Source organism: Nothoprocta perdicaria, unplaced genomic scaffold, assembly GCF_003342845.1.
Source record: "Nothoprocta perdicaria isolate Ctin4 unplaced genomic scaffold, notPer1 scaffold_141, whole genome shotgun sequence".
Taxonomy (NCBI): Eukaryota; Metazoa; Chordata; class Aves; order Tinamiformes; family Tinamidae; genus Nothoprocta; species Nothoprocta perdicaria.
Window position 1 is genome coordinate 563,071 of NW_020454550.1, and position 21,502 is coordinate 584,572.

A 21,502-nucleotide genomic window follows, 5' to 3' on the forward strand; every position below is an offset into this window, starting at 1 on the left:
GGGCTGGAGCATATTATTCCTGTAAAGCTTGCCAAAATGCTATGGCTTATTTGTTGTTTGAGTCTCACCATATGTGTCTTTGATCCTTGCCTAGTAGGCACCTTGGCAGCTTGCCAGTTTGGCACTTAGATTATCAGCAGTACGAATAGCTCCCTTGCTTCTGATTCTGTCTTTCTTGCTGTCATCAAATCACTCTTTAAACAACTTTCTTGTTTTCTTTTAGATGCTTGTAACTGATCAACCTATTTTTACCATGCCTTTCCTGGCCAACGTTTCGTGTCGTGCTGTGGGAAATCCAACAGTTTTGATGTTTCCATTTGTCATGATCGGGCTGCCAACTACCTGTGTAGTTGCATGGGGACAATAAGCAGGCCAGAAACACCTCTCAGAGTGATTTTTCAAGTTTCTCTGTTTATTATACAAGCTTGTGTGTTCTTCCCATTTAGTTGACTTGGTGGCATGATTTCTACAAGGGATTATTTACTTTAGTGGAAAGCATTCCTTTTAATAAACGTTTTTAAACCTTTGACCAGAAAAGAGTGTGAGCCAGCGAGAATGATAGATTCAGAGGAGTATCACAATGATATATAGTTTTAAGAGACAGATGGAAAGCCAAAAGCCAGTCATGTGTAATTTCTATTCACTATCCTCATGCAGCATTAAACACATCTGAGTCCTTCCATGTGTTCTAGTAAACTGAAGTGGTTCCAAAATGCCATTGCTGAACAAAAAATATGCAGAATCAAAATAAAGAACAGCACAGGGCATATAAAGGTCCAGACCATGAGAGGCCCATATGGTGTTACAGAAAGATCTGCCAGAAAGTCTCTATTATTCCTCACATTATTTTGTAAAACCTTCAAATAATAAATATACTGGTACTATCACTCAAGATAGACAAGGTTTAACAGGATATTGTACCATATCTATCTTCGTGTTAATGCAGTGGRGGGTAGAATAAGTTAACCCTTGTAATTACAGAACAATATCAATAAGTAAAGAACAGTAGCAGTACGATCATTGCTGCCTGCGATGCATCTTTCTTTAAGCTACTTTTGACATTGTGTTGTCCCTAAGGACACTTGCTTTGGAATAATGATTTGTTTAGCTCTAAAGCTTTTAATATAGTGCTTCTCTTAGACAACTAAGCGATGTCTCTATCTGAAGAAACATGGAAATTCAGAACTAATTGAGCCAAGTGAGTATATTTTATTCACAAAAGTATATCTTTCGATTTTGAAATAATTTTTTTTCAAAGAATTACGAGAAATAGTTGAAAATTGATTCTATTGGTAAGGATGCCAGCAAAATTTGGAGTTCAGGGAGAATAAGATGTACAATAGGAATAACAATGAGAAATGGTTGAATTGTGAAGTATGGGTATGTGTCAAAAAATGTTCAAAGTGGTCTTAGCCTGGAAGAGCACATTGAAGCTTTAAGCCCTGTAAAAATAGACATTCAATTTTGGCAGCGTGCTTTTCTGGTTTAGTGATGTTTATAGGAATAGTGACAGAGAAGTACTGCTATTAGAAGGGATTTAATAAGGAAAAGCAGTAGTTTGATGGATAAGCTTCTGCAGAAGGTTACAGTGAAGCTGATGTCAGAAGTAGTAAGAGAGATGATGGAAATGTACAAATAATTTGACTTCAGTATGCAGCAACTTAGAAAAGACAGAGCAAAGTAGGCAGGAGAGAGACATATGCGTTATCCACAGAAACACTCCACCTCATCGAGCAGGATTTTTCACTCTAATACCAATTAGATACRAAGTGTATAGAAAGTATATCTATGAAGCGTTTTTCTCTTCATAACAAAAGGAAAGGCTTGATTTTATCTCCTTTGCCTTTGTATTAGCTTTGGAAATTTTATCCCTAGCTTTCCAGGCAATAAGACCCAAGAAAGTAGCTTCAGCTTCAGCTTCAGCTTCACTGGATACTTTGTGCAATCTCAGAATGAAAAGGTAGGAATTTTGAATAGACAAATATTTTATTGGAAGCAGAGAAAAAGAAGTCACTGCTTTAGAACTTAGTGGGCGAATACCATGGCACTTGTCTCTGCCCTCTGTCTCTGCTTTGAAATTGTAGAAATGTCTGATAGAAAGCTCTGAAAAAATATTTTAAATAATTCTGATGGGATTCAATATCTTCAGTACCCCCCTCCCTCAGAAAAAGGACCAAACCATGCCAACAGTATCCAGTTTTTCTTCACTGTGGCACTCAGGAGGGAGGGAAGGGTTTGAATTTGTTGCAGAGAACAGCAAGCTTGCAAGCCAAAGGTGCAGAAAAGACAGTGCTTGCAGAGCATCACGCCTATCAGCACAGGCTTGGGACAGAGACTGGGCTGTAAACCTGCTAATCTTTTGCAGAAAACGCTTAGGGAAAGGTTAGTGAATTTAACAAGAATTCAGTGATACCCTGGAAAGATCCAGGATCAATTTCAGATGCATCCGCTCTTTCACTGGGGAGCACCTTGGAAAGCCGGCTAACAYAGTGAATGCTGAAGGAGATGACAAAATATAACCTGCTGCTTTTGAAAGGGCTGCCAAAACGTGAAGGGGGCTCCTTTACTGTGGTCTAAATTTCTGCTACCCAAGAGCTGAACAGCCTCAAAGCAAAGGSGCGTATAAGCCTGCTCGTGAGAGATGCATGCCAGGGGCACATGTGTGATGCGGCTTCGCCGCCGCAGCCCTGTGATGCCGAACCKGGCCAGCCGCCTCCTCCTGCGGCAGCCCTGGCCCTTCTCCTCGCCCTGCTCCTTCCCGCCGCCATCAGGGTTAACTCCAAGCGCCGCTCGGGATATCTCCCGGTGGCTGCGCACAGTTTCCACACGGAGCTGGACGTGGAGGGCGGCTCTGCGGCTTCCCCTCGGGGCTGGCTACCCCCCACTTGGGCAGGCTGCCGTGGCCATGGCCACCTGAGCCGCTCCCGCGAGGGCTGCCCCCGCGCGCGGCCGTTGGCGGCGGTTGACGGCGGTTGGCGGCCGTTGTGGCGGGCGAGGCGGGGATGGCGGCGCGGCGGCTCCCGCGCTCGCTCGCGGCCAATGAGAGGCGGCAGCGGCGGCAGCGGCGGCGTGGCCCCCGCGGCCGGCGGGATGCGCTGACCTTGCGGCTGCCGCGGCCGCCATGGGCACGGTGCCGTCGGCGCTGAAGCACTGCCTCAGCTACCAGCACCTCCTCAAGGAGCAGCCGTGGATCGGCGAGCCGGCCGCGGCGCCGCAGCCCGCGCAGGTACCGCCGCGCAGCCCGCGCCCTGCCCGGGCGGGACGGCGCCGCGGCCGCCGCCAGGGGGAAGCCGGGGCGCGGCGGCCGCCATGTGGCGCGGCCGGGCGCGGAGGGGCGGCCGGTCGCCGCGCTCCGGCGCCGCGGGAAACGGCTGCCGTTGTTAACGCGCCAGTGCCCATCTCGCCACAGAGGCGGCCTGAGCCCTGGCGGAGCTGCCGCTCGCGGTGTCACATCCGCTGTCCTGCCTGTTGGCTCAGGGATGGTGCCTCCCTCCCGGCTCGCTCTGGCCCGAGCCAGCGGGATTGCCACGGAGGGCATCAGGCAGGTGGCAGCTGCCCTCGCTGCTGTCCGCCCTGAGCAACCACGGGAGGCAACTGGAGAGGCTGGAGAGGGGGAGAAGAGGTCGGGTGGGGAGACACCTGGGCAGGCAGACAAGGACCAGGGCTTGTGGAAGCAGCTGATGGAAGGAGGAAGTTGGCAGAGGCGTTGAGGGAGAGCCTGGGTGAATCTGGAAGAATATCTCAGGAATATGTCCATAAAGAGCGTGAACTACTTCAAAAAAAGGAAGTTGTTTGGAGCATGGGGTTGGCTTCCCTATAATAGCCCATATATTGTTAAGGCCTATTGTGCTTGACTTGTCATGCTACTGGAGCGAGACTCCAGGGATAAGTAGGCACTTGAACTAACAAAAGTCATGAACTAGGCCTGCAACAGAATTGGTTTAAAGTCGTGGCTTAAAAAAGTGCATTTGCTGTCCATTATATCTGCCTTCTGGTTAAGTACCTTTTGGTTATACCAAGGCTAGATACAGTTTTTTTTTCTCTGCCATAAGCAACTGAAATGCTGATCCTGTTGGGTAGCAGTGTAACATCAAAGGTGGAGAACACTTCTAAAAAATGTCTTTAAAATACCTCAGTTTGCCACTTCAGCTGCATCAGTCTCTGCCGTCTATCAAACAGAGAATCCGAATGGTTTAAGGTCTATTGCAGCAAAGAGAGGGTTTGAAGTAAAAGACAAACCCCGATATCTTCCCAGAAATTCACAAGTCAACAAAAAATGATGGACTTCTTTATTTTAATGGATGCTTGTAACTTTTGCTGCATTTTTGTAGTGCTTTTCAGTGACTATACTTTCTTTCATTCTCACTGCCCTTTTTTTCTTCCCGCAAGGTTCCAGAAAAGTGGCTCCCTCAGTAACAGCAGCGACCATGAGAATTTGCTGCTCAACCTCCCAGTGCAGGTTGATGTGACTACAAGCTGCATGGCCTGCCCAGGCACTGATGCTAATCACATTAAATCCAGAGCTGGGCACTGTTTATATTCTAACATCAGCTCCTGCATTATCTCTCTGTGATTTTTTGGTTAGATACTTTAAATAATTTTACAGAAATCTGTACAGAAATCTTTTTTTTTCCTTTCTCTCTTTTTTTTTTTTTTAAATCTCACAGACACTAAAACAGCCTTTAAAGCAATTAAATTGTTCCATTTCCCTGATGCTTGAATTAGTTCTGTAGTAAGCCTCTTTAGGAAAAAAAGTGTTCCTCTTTATGTGATACTACATCCATAGTAGCTCATTTGGTGGTAGTAAAAAATGATTTTTGTTGTTATTTTGATCAGTGCATGCAAGACAGTTGCAGGCACATTGTAACCACAATTCTTCAGGTGCGCAAAGAAATAAAAAAGGGGAAAGGGTGGGTATGAAAACAGTTTCCCAAAAGTAATTTAGTGCTTTCACATCTAATGAAAACAGGGAGTTGGTTTGGTTTCTTTTTTTTTCAGTTTTCTTTAAGCACAAAGTAAAATGTAGGTGTTATTAGAGTGTTATTACCAGTGCTCTTGTAAAAGTAAAAACATTGAATTTTCTTTGAAAAAACAAGTGTGTATAGATTTGTTCATATACTATATTGAGAAATTTGTAATAGTCCATGTTAAAACACCTGGAGCTGTGTCTGAGGCAAAACAATAGGGCCTAAAGTGAATAGCTGGAGGTCTTGGATCTTTGTTTTGCCTTCATTTTCATGCTTCCTGTAGACAGTAATTTTTAGGATTATTAAAGCTATATTTAACTTTAAAACACAAAGATTCATGAGCAGTGAAATTATTGAAAAAGAGACGTGAAAAGCAGAAGGTATTTGGTCCAACAGCTAGATAGAAAATAARTAAAATTTACTAGTTTCTCCATTTCATTCATTAATATTATTAATTATGTACTACTCAGATAAACAATTGCGCACTTGACCCGTCAGTAGCGCACCCTGTTCTTGTTGCAGCACCTTGTCTTCTGCTTCCATTTTCCTCAGTTGTTGTTCTTGTCTTTTATATAAGGGGATTCTTTGCTCCGTGATCAAGATCGCTACTGATAGTGACACAGGGCACTTGCAATTTCTTGGGTGCACAGGGTTCTGTTTTGAAGAAAGGTTGAGCTGAGCATAAAGGATAGGGCTGCATATCAGCCGCTTGGCKCTTTTGCTCTGGTCTAGGGACAACCTGTTGGTAGAAGGTTTCGTGCTCAGAAAAGACTGACGTTGGTCCCGTCCTACACATTTGATGTTACATTTTCCCATAGGTTAAAATGGAATTTTAGTGGCTTAGGAATATGGTGAGGACACAGCAAGGAAGAGCAGGATTGTTAAAGGAGTGGTGTAAAACACTGGGATGAAATTCAAGAATACAAGATGATTAGGTGCTTGGAGACTAATAACCGAAACTTCTGCTATAAACTATAAACTGTGAGATTATCAACCGATAGAAGTGATTGAGGAAAAGAGGAATTCACTTGGAATACTAACAATTCATAAGAGAAGTGTGAGTTGCCAATACACTACAGCTGTTAAAAAATAAAATGAAATCCTAGGCTACATCAGATAAGGTATTTTCATTCAGACRATGAAATGTTAGTAACATTGCGAAAGACCTTGTATGGGGCATACAGTTTTGGTTGGTCCTGTTCAAGAAAATTGAATTCCAGCTGGAACAGTTCAGGTCATGCACCACTAAAATGAGGAAAATGAAGATAAAATGTAAGATGACTTTTGTTTGTTTAATATCTAGTGATAAGGCCTGGGGGAAGGCATAGTGGGAGGAGAAGAGAAGCTGCAGAGTAGAAATTAAAAAATATCTAAATATCAAGTGATGAGAGTCTCAATTAGCTTTTTAATAAAAAGGATGAGGCTAAATAATTTGAGTAGTTCAGATTTAGAAATAGGATTACAATGTGGTGTCCGTAGTATCAAGAATGGTTGGTTTAAGAGAAATTAAAGATTATGTAGTAAGAAATTTAGGAATAGGCATGTAAATGATATAGAGGCAATTCCAAATCCAGTTTTTGATTTCATTGCATGGCTTACAGAACCTTGGGAATTTTTTTTTTTTTTTTTTTTTTTAAGGACAGTGTCAACTTCAATGCCACTTGAAATCAGTGTATCCCACTCTTTTCTGCAAGAGGAGAGTGGTTAAACATAACCAAGTAATGACCATCTTTCTCTTGGCAGCTGTGTTCAAATGGCAACCTGCAATAAAATGGGTGCATTACAGTTTGTGCAGTGTGATGAGGACTGCCTACACTTAGTACAAGCAAAGCAATATGAATCAAAGACAGAACTCGTCTCTTGCTCTGTTGGAGGTGGCTCTCCCTCTTGGAGGAGTAAATCTAAAATGCTGATGGTGTTGTCACAGATTTAGGCTGGATCCTGTGAAATACTGAGAATGATTAACAGTTGTTCAGTATATTGTTCAGACTGTGGGAAAGCACACTGTACATCATTGTTCTGTAACTACAGAACTACATAATCTTCACGCTAAATATATTAGCTTTTATATTAATTGACTCAAATCCTCTAATTTAGACAGCAAACTTCTCCTTCAGTGACTAAGTCTCACTGATTTCTATGCTGCATGCCTACATGTTTTTATAAATTTGCACCTAACGTGCATGGTATGATAAAGCCTCTTGCCCATAGCCTAAGATTCCCTCGTCTCACTAACTGCCACACTTGGCATAAGAGATAGATAAAATTGTCTCACTTCTGTRATCAAAAGTTGATCTTTTAGATTTTGTATCATACCATGATGTTTGTAACTATATGTTAGCAATCTCTAAAATTTATTTTTAAATGAAACAAAACAGAATAAAAAAAAAAAAGTCCTTTTGACAAGCTTATGTACATTTGTGTTAGCCACTTGGTGGGTGCAAAAGTTGGTGCCCGATTCAAGTTACAACATAAAAATGAGGCATATGGCATTGTGCTACCTAGAAAGAGAAGGCATGGGGTTTTTCCTTTTTTTTCTTTTTTTTTCTTTTTTTTTTTTTTCAGTTACATCTCAGAGTGACTAGTGTCATTGATGTACTACCTTTCATATTCTGTTATCTCCATGTAATTTTATATTCCAGGAACAATTTCACCTTTGCTTTATCATAGACAAGTGGTTTGTGTGCTTATTTCTTTTTTTACTATYATTTACAAAAATCATACCATGTCTTCTTAAAAAAAATCTCTTTTTTTATTGCAAATTCCCAAGCATTTCCCAAGAAACATTTATTTTCTTAATACAAGATATAGAGTGGTATTCAAACAGTAAAAATAGATATGTGAACAAAGGATCTTTACCTGAAAATGACAATTAGAAAGCTAAGAGCAATTTAGAAAAAAAAATCTAAGGTATTTAAGTTCTTATCAGCATGCTGTGTTGTTTCATGATGACTCTGGAGATGGTAAAAGGTAAAATTGTGATGAATTGAATAGTTCATTGATCAGCTCTTTTAAATTTCTTTTTTGAAATCAAGAAGAGCTTTCCCTGTAGCAGATGAAGTCAGCAGGCTCAGTTTGTTTTTTTAACCAGATAGTCTTCAGGCTGTGGAATAAGRAGTCAGGAATATTGGAGGGCAGAGTGTTGAAGATGGAAGAAACAAAAGGTTAAGCAGTGTGTGTGCTAAAGTTGTCAGGCAGTATGCTGGAAGTTAAAAGGCTGATAATAAAGTGAAAGTTTGACCTGAGTGGAGTCATTGACTTTTAATTCTTTTATGCCATTGGATTGTAAATAATGGAAAGATAAATGAAAATTCTTAGCAGATGCAGAATTATGTTATAGTTGGATTATTATGTGGGTTTAATATTACAGCTGGAAATGCTGTAAAGGATTTAACAGATCTTGCTCTGCAAATTTGGGAATTAAAAAAAATACACAGGAAATTTCTACTTAGACCCAACATCTGTTTTTTGGTGAGATCCTGTTTTTGACTTGTCCCACCTCTGCCTCCTTCAAAGACTACACATGGGCATAGTGCTGCTCATTTCCTCACTTGCTAACTCTTAAAAAAGATTAATTTCAGACACTCCGTGTTTCAGATCATCATACTGAAAGTCAAACGTCTTGAAATCATTCTTCCTACTACATTTTGTCATTGCCTTGGCTGAGGATGAAGATAAGTGACTTGCCTAAGGTCAACTAGATCTAAACTTAGTTCCTACGAAAATAAATGGGAATATGTTCATTAACTCAGGTTTCATTCTTAATCAAAATTTCATGAATTCTGGACTTTCTGGCCTCTTATTTGCCCTGGTGTGGTTAAGGTAATCTTACCAGCTATTTTACCCACTGTGAGACTTACCAAATGGACAGACACAGAAGCCTTCTTAAAGCAGAAAACTTATTTTACTTGTTTATTTTGTGTTAACTGCATGCTGTTTCATCAGATTTTGTATTTTTGAGAAGTTGATGATACTAACAAAATAGAAATAATCCTCTATAGTGTCTTGGATCTGCATTTCATGGTATCTCAGGCAGATTTTTCTGAAAGCAGATAAAATCCTGGGTACCTCGCAGGAAGTTGCATTTGTTTCCTCTAAGTTTTAATGCTGTGAGTTTTTTCATCTCCAAAGGAAAATGATGGCTCCAGTTCTTGCAGCATGTGGGTTGAAAGATTCACTTAGTTGTGAAAATATTATTCAATTTCTCTGTGACTACCATGCAATGAGAAATTCCTGCAGTCTGGAGATGAAGTTGATAGGAGTTTGTCACAGCCTTTTTCACAGCATAAATATTTGAGGCATTTAAATARGGTGCCAATTTTCAGAAATTTTAGAAATTTAAAAGTACTGAGAGCCTTTGATGTATYAAAAGTGGAAGGAATTACGATTAAAGAAATGGAGGAGAATTTCAAAAAGGTAGTTAGTCATTTAGTTAATTCATTCTTTTAACAAAGATCCACTCTTTTTTATTTTTCTCATTTCCCCGCAATTTTCCCCAAATAATTATTTAGAAAGATACATGAAGTACAAAAGAGTAAAATATAATAAAGATGCTGTGTTCAATTGTGGACTTGATCACCTTGCATGTGTCCCACCCTACCGTGTGTGCCAGTGCACGCCGTAATGCCTGTGTGGACCTTGACATGCTTGCAGTGTAATGAAAAAACAAGCACTCAGCTCTTTGTGAAAAGTAAGGCTCATTAATTAACTGATCTTGAAAAAACAACGGCACAGAAAAATACTGATTTTAAGACTATTGGGGGCAAATTTATATGGAAAGGTTCTCTTTGTTTATATCTTCTTCTATCACATAGAAAAACTCAACAGAATGTTGAAGCTCAGAAAAGTTTTATTGGATTATTTGTGAGGWTAGAGTATGGAGTATAAGGCCTATAGCCCCGTGATCAAAGTCAGGTTTTTAGATTGTGCTATTTTAAATATCAGTAAAAATAATTTAGCATTTTGGCTCTTCAACAAAAAGGAAGTATTACTACTTCATTAATGATTCGCATTTTTGGGCAGAAATGTTAAACTGTGTATGAATCTTGAAAATAAGCAATGCAGTAGAGATAAAAGTCTTTTCTATCTTGTAATATGTTGTGAGTAACACAGATTGTAATGGAGAGTCAGGAATTTATGAAATATAAGATTATGAATTATATGCAGACTTTTGTTTCCAAACCTTCTCGGGGTTTTTATCAATTTCTCAGCCTGCTGGAGTATAAACCTTATGTCAGAAAGCTGATAAATGCATGATATACATTTTAGTAAAAACTTTCAGAGATGGGTTTAGGGGTTGCTTTCTAAACATAAGGTATTACAGTTGGAAATGATCAGCTCAAGATTTTTCAGACTTCTGCAGTGCTGGATGTAGTACCTGACAGTGAAGATTTTGATCTTTAGTTTGGGACACAGTTCTGATGTTGCAAAATTAGAGAAAAAATGGTAGTGGTGTGAAGAAAATTTTGCTTTCTGATGGAACTTTTTTTATTTGATACATTTAAAGATAATTCCAGTATTAAATAGATTTATTTGATGGTTTAGTGTAAATGAATGTAATTTTCTCTAATTGTTGTATTGAATTTATTATTTGGATTAAATATCCGCATTATGAATGCTTCTCAACACTTCTTACTATGAAAAGATTGATTTATTACATGCAAAAACTGCTAAAAGGTGTATTGGTATGAAAACTGAGCTGGGGAGACATTTCTTCTTTGTTTGGCTGTTTTTTTCTTTTTGTCCACAGATGTTAGCTGTTTTGTATGGGAATAAAGGTGCTAGTTTATGAGTTTCTTGGAAAAAAAAAATAAAGCTTTGAATCCAGGAGATGTGGACTGAAGCRCCAGAGGACATTCGTGGAATGTTAGGTGAAATCCATAGGGAAATAATTCAACAGCAGCATCTGGAAAGGAACTGTATGTGGCTTTAGGGTTTACTTTTAATGTATGTAGTTAAGATGAGATTAAATATAGGTGTTAGTATGTGAGAAACGGGGGAGCGAGCTAAGTGATGAAGGTATGTCGTGTGGAACGCCGGGATTAGGAAAAAGCTTTAACAGAATCCATGGCTAATCACAGCTGAATTTTTAAAAGCCTGGAAACATATTATGAATTGAACTGTATGTTGGTGACATGCAAAGCAAGACAGCTTCCATCAAGAATTTAYAGGAAAAAGGAGGAGTGAGAATGGGCAGGTTCCTTGGCCCTGCAATGTCTCGTTTCTGCATGAGTGGTATGAAGAAGATGGAAAGTTTATCTGCTAAGCCAGCTAGCTCTTGCTTGAACAGAGAAGAATCTACTGGGAGTTGGGAATTACCTGCTGTCTCTCAGACATTTTCTGATCTTTGGTACTTGATTCATTTGCCTAATAGTTGTCTAGTGCCATTTGAGATGCCTTAGGGTAACTGAGATGATAGCTCACAGGGGTGCGGATACCACACATGATCTGTGAGAGATCTGTATCCTCTGGACGGGTAGCTGGAGATCGAGTAGGAGGCATCTCCAAGGCTCTAGCTGCCTGTAATTAGCCAAATGAGTGAAACACCCTTCCTACTTAACCTAGTTGTTTCTGAGGCTCTTGGTCCAACGCTGACAGTGCTGAGCAATGGTTTGTTTTACCTGCCCAGCCTTAAAGGGAAATTCTGTTCAAGACGCCCTGGGAGATTCACAGATTCACAGAATATTTAAGGTTGGAAGGGACCTCTACAGATCATCTAGTCCAACCTTCCTGCTCAAGCAGGCRCACCTACAGCATGTGGCACAGGGTGGCATCCAGGCGGGTTTTGAAGACCTCCAGAGATCTTGGCCTCCAGCTGCCAAAAAGGCATGATCCTATGTGCTGTGCTCGGGAAATCCTCAGAATATGCCAATGTATTAAGTGACTGTACAGGGACACCTAACACACCTGTAGACACACGTATGTTTATACCTAAGGTCGGGTATTTTAAGCTCCCGTTGAATCTTGATGCTATGGACATTTTGAACTTAGTGGGTAGCGTGGCTGCATTGACTTTTAGTTCCTAATCATTATTATCTATCAGCAGGGTTTAGAACAATCCTTTGGCCAAGATTCTTTTAATTATTTGTTATAGTAAGGTGCCAGTATAACTAATGATAATACTGTTAGATATGTTTGACAAATTTCCCACTTGGCTAACACTGAGCAGTGCAAAACTGTGTGTTTTTTTCTCATGTGTGGCACAACTTATTATCCAGAATATAGTTCTGAAAATGAAATAGGTAGATAAAAACTATCTTGCGAAGTCAAGAAATGATAGCAGTAAAAAATTAGGACGTCTCATGATTCATTTTGCTCTGACCTCTACTCCTGTCRTTCTTAAATAAGAAGATCCCATTCTATTTTTCCCATTGTCAGGGCTTCTCCAGTACCTATTTTGTTCTACTTAAATGTTATTATATTACTATCTAATAAATTCAGAAGCCTCAAATGCAATATGAATATCTCTACTATAATCTGTATACTTTTTACTAAGCCCATCAAAGCTATTAAACATAATAAAAGAGTCTTTATTTCTAGATTTTAAATAAGGAGAAGTTTCAATAGCTTTAAATGTTTATCCGGTCTATGGCAGAAAATGTAACTTTCTAAATATACGCGTATCTGACTGATTCCATTGTTGAAGTGGACCGTGTTTTATAACGTTAACCATGATGTAGCATTTGAGATACCATAATAGCCTCTCTACTACTAGGAAATTGTTATGGTAACACTTTGCAGATGTTATTTTTCTAAAGAGGAGCTTTATAAGTTTCAAATTCTCCTGAAGGACAAGTTGCCAACTATGGCTAAATAAATAGCTATTTAACTACTGTCTTTTTTTTTTATCAGTGTCTGCTGGAGAGCGAGCTATGGAAAATGTAGTAGTGGGCCAGTTGTACTTAAGTTAGAGATTTCTTTGGTCTTTTAGGCTCTGGTTTCTGACACAGAAGGTGATTTTGATTTACTTGATTTACTTTCATGTTTAAACTTGAGTTTTTAAAAGATCTTTTTCATACTACTCACTTCTATTGACAATGAAGCATTTACCAAGGCATATCTAATAGGATGGATGGGCTGGTTCTTGAGTGTATTCATTTTTTCCCCACTGATATCCCAAAGCATCATAAAGGGCAAATTACTTTCACATGTAGGTCTTGTAAGGATCGTGCCTCTGTTTTTTCAATGTGTATGAAGAAAACCACTATTCTTTCTGCCTTCTAGAATTCTGTCTTTAGTTTTGCCTGTAAAACACCATAGACCATACACACCATAATACTATTACCATAAATAATAGTGCAGGAAAGTGTGGGAGGTTTTGGCTCCGGTGTCATCAGTATGCTGTTGATCTGAGTTCTCTGTATCCTTTTCATCCAAGCCAGATGGCAGAGTATAATTGCTTTTCCAGACTTTGACCAAGATAGGGATATGGATGAAAGTGAATTGGCTGCAAATCAACTTGGTTAATGGAGAAATGTTGCTTGTTAGCCAAGAGAAGCATTTAGGGAAATAGAAAAAGATAATGTATACACCATGTCTTGGAAATACATTTTTAATTTTTGCTAGAGTGTCTGGCCGTGTTGGGATCTTACGAACAACAGAGGCTTCTAATATATTTTATTTTCAATGCTTCCATTGTTAAGCAGGTTTAACTGTGCTTGTCCATGTCTCTGCTACCACGTGGCTCTGGTAATACCTTATCTTAATCATTATTTTTCAAGTTTCCCAAAATCATCTGTGACTACAGCACACACATATTTGCTTTTAGGTTGTATGGGCTGTTAGCTATGGCTGACACATATTCAAATTTCTGCAATTGCACATGCTCTCCATTTGTAGAAAATAGGAACTATCTTTTTGTGGAAAATGCAAGCCAAGTTATCAGTGGTAATTCAGACAGATCAGAATCATCCTGGAGCTTGTTATTTGATWGACTTGAGGTTATAAAGCATGTTATGTAAAATACATGAATGAGTATCAGAGAAGGAGTTTCTTTGTTTTCAAAAATGGTGAACAGTCATGAACGGTCTTTGGGCTTGGTTTTTATTTATCCTCTGAGTTTTTGTGCTCTGCTAATGCTTCTGCTTTTTTTTTTGCAGAGCATCCAACATCAGTGGCAGGGAATTGGATATGGTTTGCAGTTGCTCCTAGAACTAGCTTCAGTGGAAGTCTACTCTATTATGTGCTCCGTTCAGGGTGTAATTCCTGGGATTTCATTTTTACATGGCTGTCTGTCAAAGCAGCAGCACTTCCTATGGCCCGCAGCAGCCTGTGCAGTTTTCAGAKTCACCCACTTGCATTTGGCACATTTTAAGGCATGACCATTAGAAATGTTTGTGTGACTCTTTACTGACACTAAAGAAGTCGTTGTCCTTGGCAGTGCAGTTACAATAGAGCATGAACTATCGTGATTTCATTTATTACCATTTAAAATGTCTAACTTTATACAATTCATGTTGTTCACATTTCTCACCTTTATCTACTAAAGGCAAAGACTTAAAGGAATTGGTAACCATTATCGGTATCCATTTTTACATGTTTACATGTTTACATGTTTCACGGACTTAATTTAAATTATTAAGTGAATCTGCATATCTGAGGAAGAAAAGATTCTGAACATTATGCGTAAATTGTTAGTAAATCTAGAAATTCATTTGTTTTATGTATGTATTTCCACAAATATATTTATATCTAGTATTTTAAGCAATGCTAATAACTAGTAATTTTTCATAGTAGTCATATTTATGTATATTTTATCATAAATATTCATGTTTTGAATAGGTGGATTTAGTATGTGCTGCTGTTTGCCATTGTGTATGCTGGGAAACAAGTTAAATTTTGTTCTGTCATTTTGCTTTGCACAGTCTGTGGGGTTGGAAGTAGCACATKAAAAGCTGAAAAGCAAGAACCAAACTCTCTAATGATGATACTTCTATATTAGTTTTTGACTTGGAAAATAGTGAAGGATGAGTGGAGGTAGGTACCCACTGCGACTTTACCTTCAGTACAGATGTAGTAAATGTTCAGTGTTCTTTCAAACTAAGCTGTGATATTATATTCTTTGCAAATGTCAGYGGTATCACAGAGCAGGTAACCAAAAGAGTGTGGGCCATGATGAAATTGTTAGCTAGTCTGTCCAGATTCAATTCAAAAGTCTTAAAAAAGCTAGCAATTATAAGCCAGCAATTCATTCTTTTACATACCCTTGCTGGGAAAAGCATATTCTTGGTATAATAGTTCAAAGTTACTCTTTAATTCAGAAAGGTGTATTGTTACCTTCTGTGTTCACTTCAAATGAGGGAGAAATCTGAAAAAAAAAACCCAGCTTATAAAGAAACTGAGATAGCTCTAAGGAAGTGTGTGATGATATCCTTCYAAGAACAGTATGGCAGCCCATGCAATTTGTTGGGCTAAGAGAAATCGTTTCAGAATGTATTCCAAAGCCATGACATGATAAAAAACAATAAGGGCGTTTTAAATGTGGTTATTTCCTCTGGTCTTGGCACTTCCTATAGAAGGAGGAAAATGAGGAATAGTAGTTATCAATGCCTGGCAGTTTAGTCTTTGTTATGATGGGAAAAGAAAAACAGAAATAACTTCAAGCTTTAATGTGGATAAATAAGGTAATAAAACTTATTATTATGCTTTTAAAATAAAAGTGGAAGTAGATACCTGCAGACAGTATTCAAATGTGCGACTRTCTTTTCAATTAAACAAAAAGGAAGGAGTGAGGATTTCAGTTTATGTGTATTCATAGTTCAAACTGAGTTCACTTAAACTGGGTATTTGAGGCAGGTTTTATGTTGGAGGCACCGGCAGGTTTGGTTTGCCGCTCAGAGCGGCTAGCACATGCACTGTAAGCGAAAGGGTAAACTCCATCGCAAAGAAAACTATATTCAGCAGGTGTTTCACACAAAGTGAAATGTGAGAGTTGACCTCTTCTGATCTAGTACAAAGAAAAATACCCCGAGAAGTGAGGAATTCCTTCTCCTATTCCCTCTGTTTGACTCCTGCGGACAGAGATTATACTGATTTATTAACTCTAGTGCTTTTGGAGAAAGTGTGTGATTTTGTGTTTGGCCTGACAGAAATATACTTCCATGTAGAAGGGAGTTGCTTATTTGATTTGTTAATACGTGCGGTCTCTTGTTGCATATTACTAAGGCCTGGGAGGTATCGTGCTGGGACATCAGCTTGCACCTTTAGTATTTGCAATACTCATGCGCTGCTCTGGGCAGGAAGTGATTGGACACAAATGCGCGCGTTGAGCCTCCATTTGCTCCTTTACGAGTGGACTTGTATCTGTGTAACAGACAGAACTCTTTTAATATCAGATGGAAGGGTTTTTTTTCTTTTTTTTTTCTTTTTTTTTTTTTTTTCTTCTCAGAAACTAGTGATTGTAACAAGACCCTTGTTTGTGCCTTGGACCACCCATTATCCTTTGGGGTTATTCTCGTACCAGCAGATTGCTGTATCCTCTACCACGTAAGGAGACGATGCAGCAGGATCGGTGAGGGTTAATGTACAAAACAGTGTCTTTCAGGAGTAATTTATAACTGATGATGTAAACTGGAGTATATGACATACTGATCTCCATTAAAAAAAAAAAAACATGCTTAAGTAACAGCCATTACAAACTGTCACTTTAAATTTTTATTTAAGTGCTGTTGACAGCAGCMAAGAGAAGGGGAAGTAGGTTCCATTCCTCTCCAGTGTGTGTGTATGTGTATACATATATATGTGCACTTGGGCTAAAGAAATGCTTGAGGGTTATATATCTGAGCTGGATGTCAGGGGGCAAGGTTCAGATCTATATCTCTAAATCTATATATCTCAATCTCTAAGTTAGGTGATATAGATGTAGATATATAAAATAGTGCTAGAGTGAGTGATTTCTCTCATTTTGATTACCAGGGAGCAGCAAGGTCAGCAGCTGCTCACCAAGGGAGGAGAGCCAAGGGTAGGCAGGAGAAGGGTGTCACCAGGCAGAGCCTGGTCCTGCAGTGTGCAAGAGAGCTGAGCAAGGCAGGACTACAGTTGGCTGCCAGGTTCAACCAAGAGTCCAGATACCAGGCAAATTGGTGGTGATAAGGTCCAAAGTTGAGCTGGGAGTGCAGGTCAGTGGGTGASGATCACGGTTAAGCCCAATGATGGCAATCAGGGTCACCCACCACCCAGTGACCCCTAGGCAGGCCCATAGTAATGAGTTGATAAGGATGTGTTTGGATTGAAATGATCTGCTGCAAGTGGGAGTGTTACTTCTCACCTGTGTATTTACCTTTCTTCCAAGTTCTCAGATTTGTAGATGAATACCCTTTGAGGAAGGGCTTTGAGGCAAAGGTGAAATGCAGCAGCAGTGTAGACTGAAAACTGTACCAGCAAGGAAAGGGGAAAACTTCATTAAGAGTGAGAGAAAGAAGGCATCAGCAGCTGGGCGCTAGGTGGAACTCAAAAGGAATTTGCTTGCTTAATCCCTCATTAGGTAATACATAGTTCAGAAGATTTCTGTTTGAGATTAAAACACTGAAATGACATAAGACATGTAGGTGTCCATAGCAGCTGTAGATTCCTAGTAGGCAGTAAAGGCAGGWCTCGGGTGCCTGAACATAGATGACTATCACCTATTATGTATGAGACATTCGTATGGGATAGGCACATTTGTGGCAAACATGTGAATGAGCCCCCTTCTTTGCTGCAATAGCATTCAGTCCCCTAGTCAAGCACACCTGGCATTGAAGATCATCAGCCACAAGGGGTCAATCTCAGGATGAACTGGGCTTTTTGTGTTCCATCAGCTGTATTAAATTATATAGCTGTAATGGGAATTTAGAAATCTAGCATGCCTTTAGATACCTACATATAGAGAAGAATTTAGCAACTCAGTTTACTTACCTAAACATGTGTGTCTAGTGCCATTTAAAATGCCCTKCAGAGTTTGGACATCATGACAGAGTTGAAATGGGGCCTATAGCAAATCATTGAACTGGGGCCTGGGCCCTTACTGAACAACAGCTGGAGGCCATCTCTCTAAAGTCATCCAGAATGACTCTAGGTACACATGTTTTGGCAACAGAAATGAGCTGAGGTAACTTAACCTTGATCTGAATATCTTCTGTAGCTTTGGAAGTTCAATTTTAAAGCACTTACATATACAAAGGTATAGTATTATGTAGATCTTATTTTACTCTTCTTAATCTATAACTGTGTGTCCTTGAGTAGTGTAGATTGGAGTGTTACTTGAATTTTGTAGTTTTGTGCATTGCAATATTTTCACAAGGTCGAGAGCATTCCATATTCCTATATTTTTTACCTTTCGAGCTGTCATTTCATTAAGCTTCCTGGCAGAATTCTTTTTCAAAATATTAATTTGTAATTTCTAAATAAATCGTATATATATTTTTTCACATTATCAGTTAATATCATTGGCAATATGACCTTTTCCTTCACTATTTCCCRTTTATGAGCAGGATTAAATTAAACAAATGACCACTCTACCAGTTTAAATATTTGCAGTTCATTTGAATTTTCCCTGTGTTTGGAATGTTTTTTCTGTTACCATGTGAATGGCTTCTATTTTCTTACAAACAACCTTGCAACAATTTTGTAAATATGCTGGTAGATTATATAGAAATTTCATCATTAATGGAAGTGACAGTAGAAATATTGTTACTTTGGAATGCAAATCTCTACAGTGAATTTCTAGCTGGTTCACATAATTTCCTGATATATCTGAACAGCTCGCACAAGCCATTTAATTAAAAGATATCGGTGAACTTCTAAGCACATTCAGATTAAATCTGAAGAGGTGGACTAAGTAGGAGTTTTGGGTTTATTCCCTGTATAAGAAAGACATGGACATTCTTGAGTGGGTCCATCAAAGGACCACAAAAGTTGGTGGACTGAGTGCCTGTCATATGAGGAAAGGCTGAGATAGCTCGGACTGTTTAGCCTGAAGAASAGAAAGCTTCGTGGGACCACACTAATGTTTCCCTGATGAGGGGAGTGAAAAGATCTCGGTGATGCCCAGTGACAGAAGAGGCGGTGAGTCTGAAATGAAGAATAGAAAATTCCATTTAAATGTATTTTTTTTTTTTAACTGCGAGGATGGTCAAACACTCTCAAGTTTCTTAAGGGAATTTTGATTTCTTACCCTGTTATTCAGCACTCTTGCAACTGCTTTGATTGTGGTATTTCTATTCTGTCCTTCAAGACATCAATGAAAATACTCAATAATATCATAAAAATAATTCAGTATCTAAAAACCTTTCAAAGGTTGATGATTTTCTTTTGCCTGGTTACTGTTTTCCCAACAGTCATGTCAGCAGCATGTGACAGAAGTTCTGTGATGAGCAGTCGTTGCGTGTATGGTGTAGGATGGGCAGAAGCTGCCTTCTGCTGCCTCAAGAGACTCTAGAAATTGTTTTATCCACTGTGTTAAAAAATTGTATCCAAAATTTTTTTGCAGTTTGTGTGCTCCCTCTTCAATCTAAAGCACGATTGGAAAATTCTTTTCCAATTTAGAGGGCTGTGTCACCCTTAAATTCTTGCATTTATCTGCTTTTTCTGGTTTGGTATAGTAAACTATCAATAGTATCTGTCTTCCTCCCATTTTTCTTTATCTAGGAACAGTCATTAGGTCTGTGTCCAACTGTTTTCTGAATATCAGTTTATATTTCTTATGTCTCACTGGTGAAATCTCCTTTTTTCCCTAATTAACTTAGAAAGGAGTGTCTTTTATATCTGTCTTCCTAATGTGAACTGTATAAACAGGTCTCTGCAATTCCACTTTAATTATTATTTGTACACTAACATCTTAATTTCTTTCTTTTTATTTCCTCCATTTTTTGTAAAGTTTGGAGGAGTGTTCAGAAGATTGACCATTGTTTCTCATTCTCTTTCCACCAACTGTATTATTCCTTCTTCCAGCTTTTAGATATTTGTCCATTTCACGGCACATGCACATATGGAGTTACAATGCCACCTCCCTGTTGATCCTAGTTTAAAACCCATCTCAAACACATCTCTTCCTTGTGCAAGATGGATCCATCTACCTTTGCACAGTTGTCTTCTGTGCCAGGACACCACCTTGTGGAAGTGGAAAGCAGAGCTTCATCTTTGCTTGGCTAGAAAGATTGAAAATTCTTCTCCTGTACTTGTGGATCCCTTTGATTACCTTTGAAAAGCTCTGGATCTGTTTGTCAGTGCCCATGGGGGTGAGCTGCGTGGAGTGAAAGTTGGAAAGCTGAAGGGCCATCAGCAGCTTCACTAGAAGTTCGGAAGCAGCTTCACTAGAAGTTCTGTCACTAGAAGTGCCAAAGTGTAAGAAATTGTGCTTGTTTAATTTTATTACATTTATGGCTGTACTAAAAAGCTTTTGCTGCTCTAATTAAGGGTTAATAGAGTTTTCTATAATAAATTTCTATCTTCAGCTATTTATAACTCAGGGAAAATATTTCCATACAGAAATTTGGCATACAATGTCTGAAGCTGAGTAGTATGGCTTTCCTACTTCATTTTTTTTTTTTTAAAGAATCTTTGGCTGCATTCTGTTTTGAGGAAGGCATTTTTTTTTTTTGTGGTTTTATATGCTTTTTGTTCTCCCTTGGCAAGGCTTGATACATGGAAAAAACAAATTTTCCAGGCCCTTAGTCTTTTATGTCAACTATTTCCTTTTCGATATTCTAAACATTGTACTTTGGGTAGTCATTTCTTTTCACCAGAGCCAGTATATAATTCAGTAAACAGTCACCTCTAAATATCTACAAAAGCTACTTTTTATACTTGATACRTGAAAATATTTTTTATATAGTAATTTTACTCAACATTTTTCCCAAAACAGGAAAGATTTGCATGACATTTTAGTTGAATACTTATGTATTGAATACATGTGCATTTCTGTAACATTCCTTTTTTTTTTTTTTTTTTGACTCTCTTAAAATATACAAACTATTTTTCATTTTCTGTTTAGTTTCTATGGGCTTTTTAGTGTTACAATTTACGGTACTTAAAATTCTCCTAGTGTGTTTCACTGTTGGTTCTGAAAACCTGTGKTTTTTTATTGCAAATGGTTGTACCTTTGGAATGGCCCAGTTAGGGGCACCAGGTGTCTTGATCCTGGTTGTCTGAGTCCTAATTAAGGCCGAGACCATCCAGACAGTAGAGAACAGTTTAAACTTTTCATAAGTTCATTAGGACTCCAGTCTGTTCTGTGCATTTGGAGTTTGCTTTAGGACTGTGGGTGGCATTGGGTCCAGTACAAAAATGGACTGGTCATTTCTTCAGCTCTGTTTTTAAACGGTGTTCAAATACTCTGCAAGTGTGGCTGCAGGATCAGAAGCCTTTCCAAAAGAACAGAAAGTCTATTTTCATTTCCTTCCTGAAAATATTAGTCTCCAAAATTCCTGGAAAGGTGTCCTAATTGCTACCCTACTAACTGCTACCTTACATGGGACAGGTGAGATCAGGGCAAACAGATACTTCATTCCTACTCGTACTAACTTGGGACACAGAATTAGAAAAATGCTGGTCAATTTTAG

The 21,502-nt window shown here is 38.9% G+C and overlaps 1 protein-coding gene across 1 annotated transcript in view; it reads left to right on the top strand.

The window, feature by feature from the left end:
• The first annotated feature begins 3,097 nt into the window (after positions 1–3,097).
• The window catches only part of HMGCLL1 (3-hydroxymethyl-3-methylglutaryl-CoA lyase like 1), a 74,597-nt gene continuing 56,192 nt past the window's right edge, over positions 3,098–21,502 (top strand). The window contains exon 1 of the mRNA XM_026034279.1: positions 3,098–3,226. Within this exon, the coding sequence (XP_025890064.1) occupies positions 3,122–3,226 (105 nt within the window). The 5' untranslated portion in view covers positions 3,098–3,121. The remainder of the gene's footprint in view (positions 3,227–21,502) is intronic.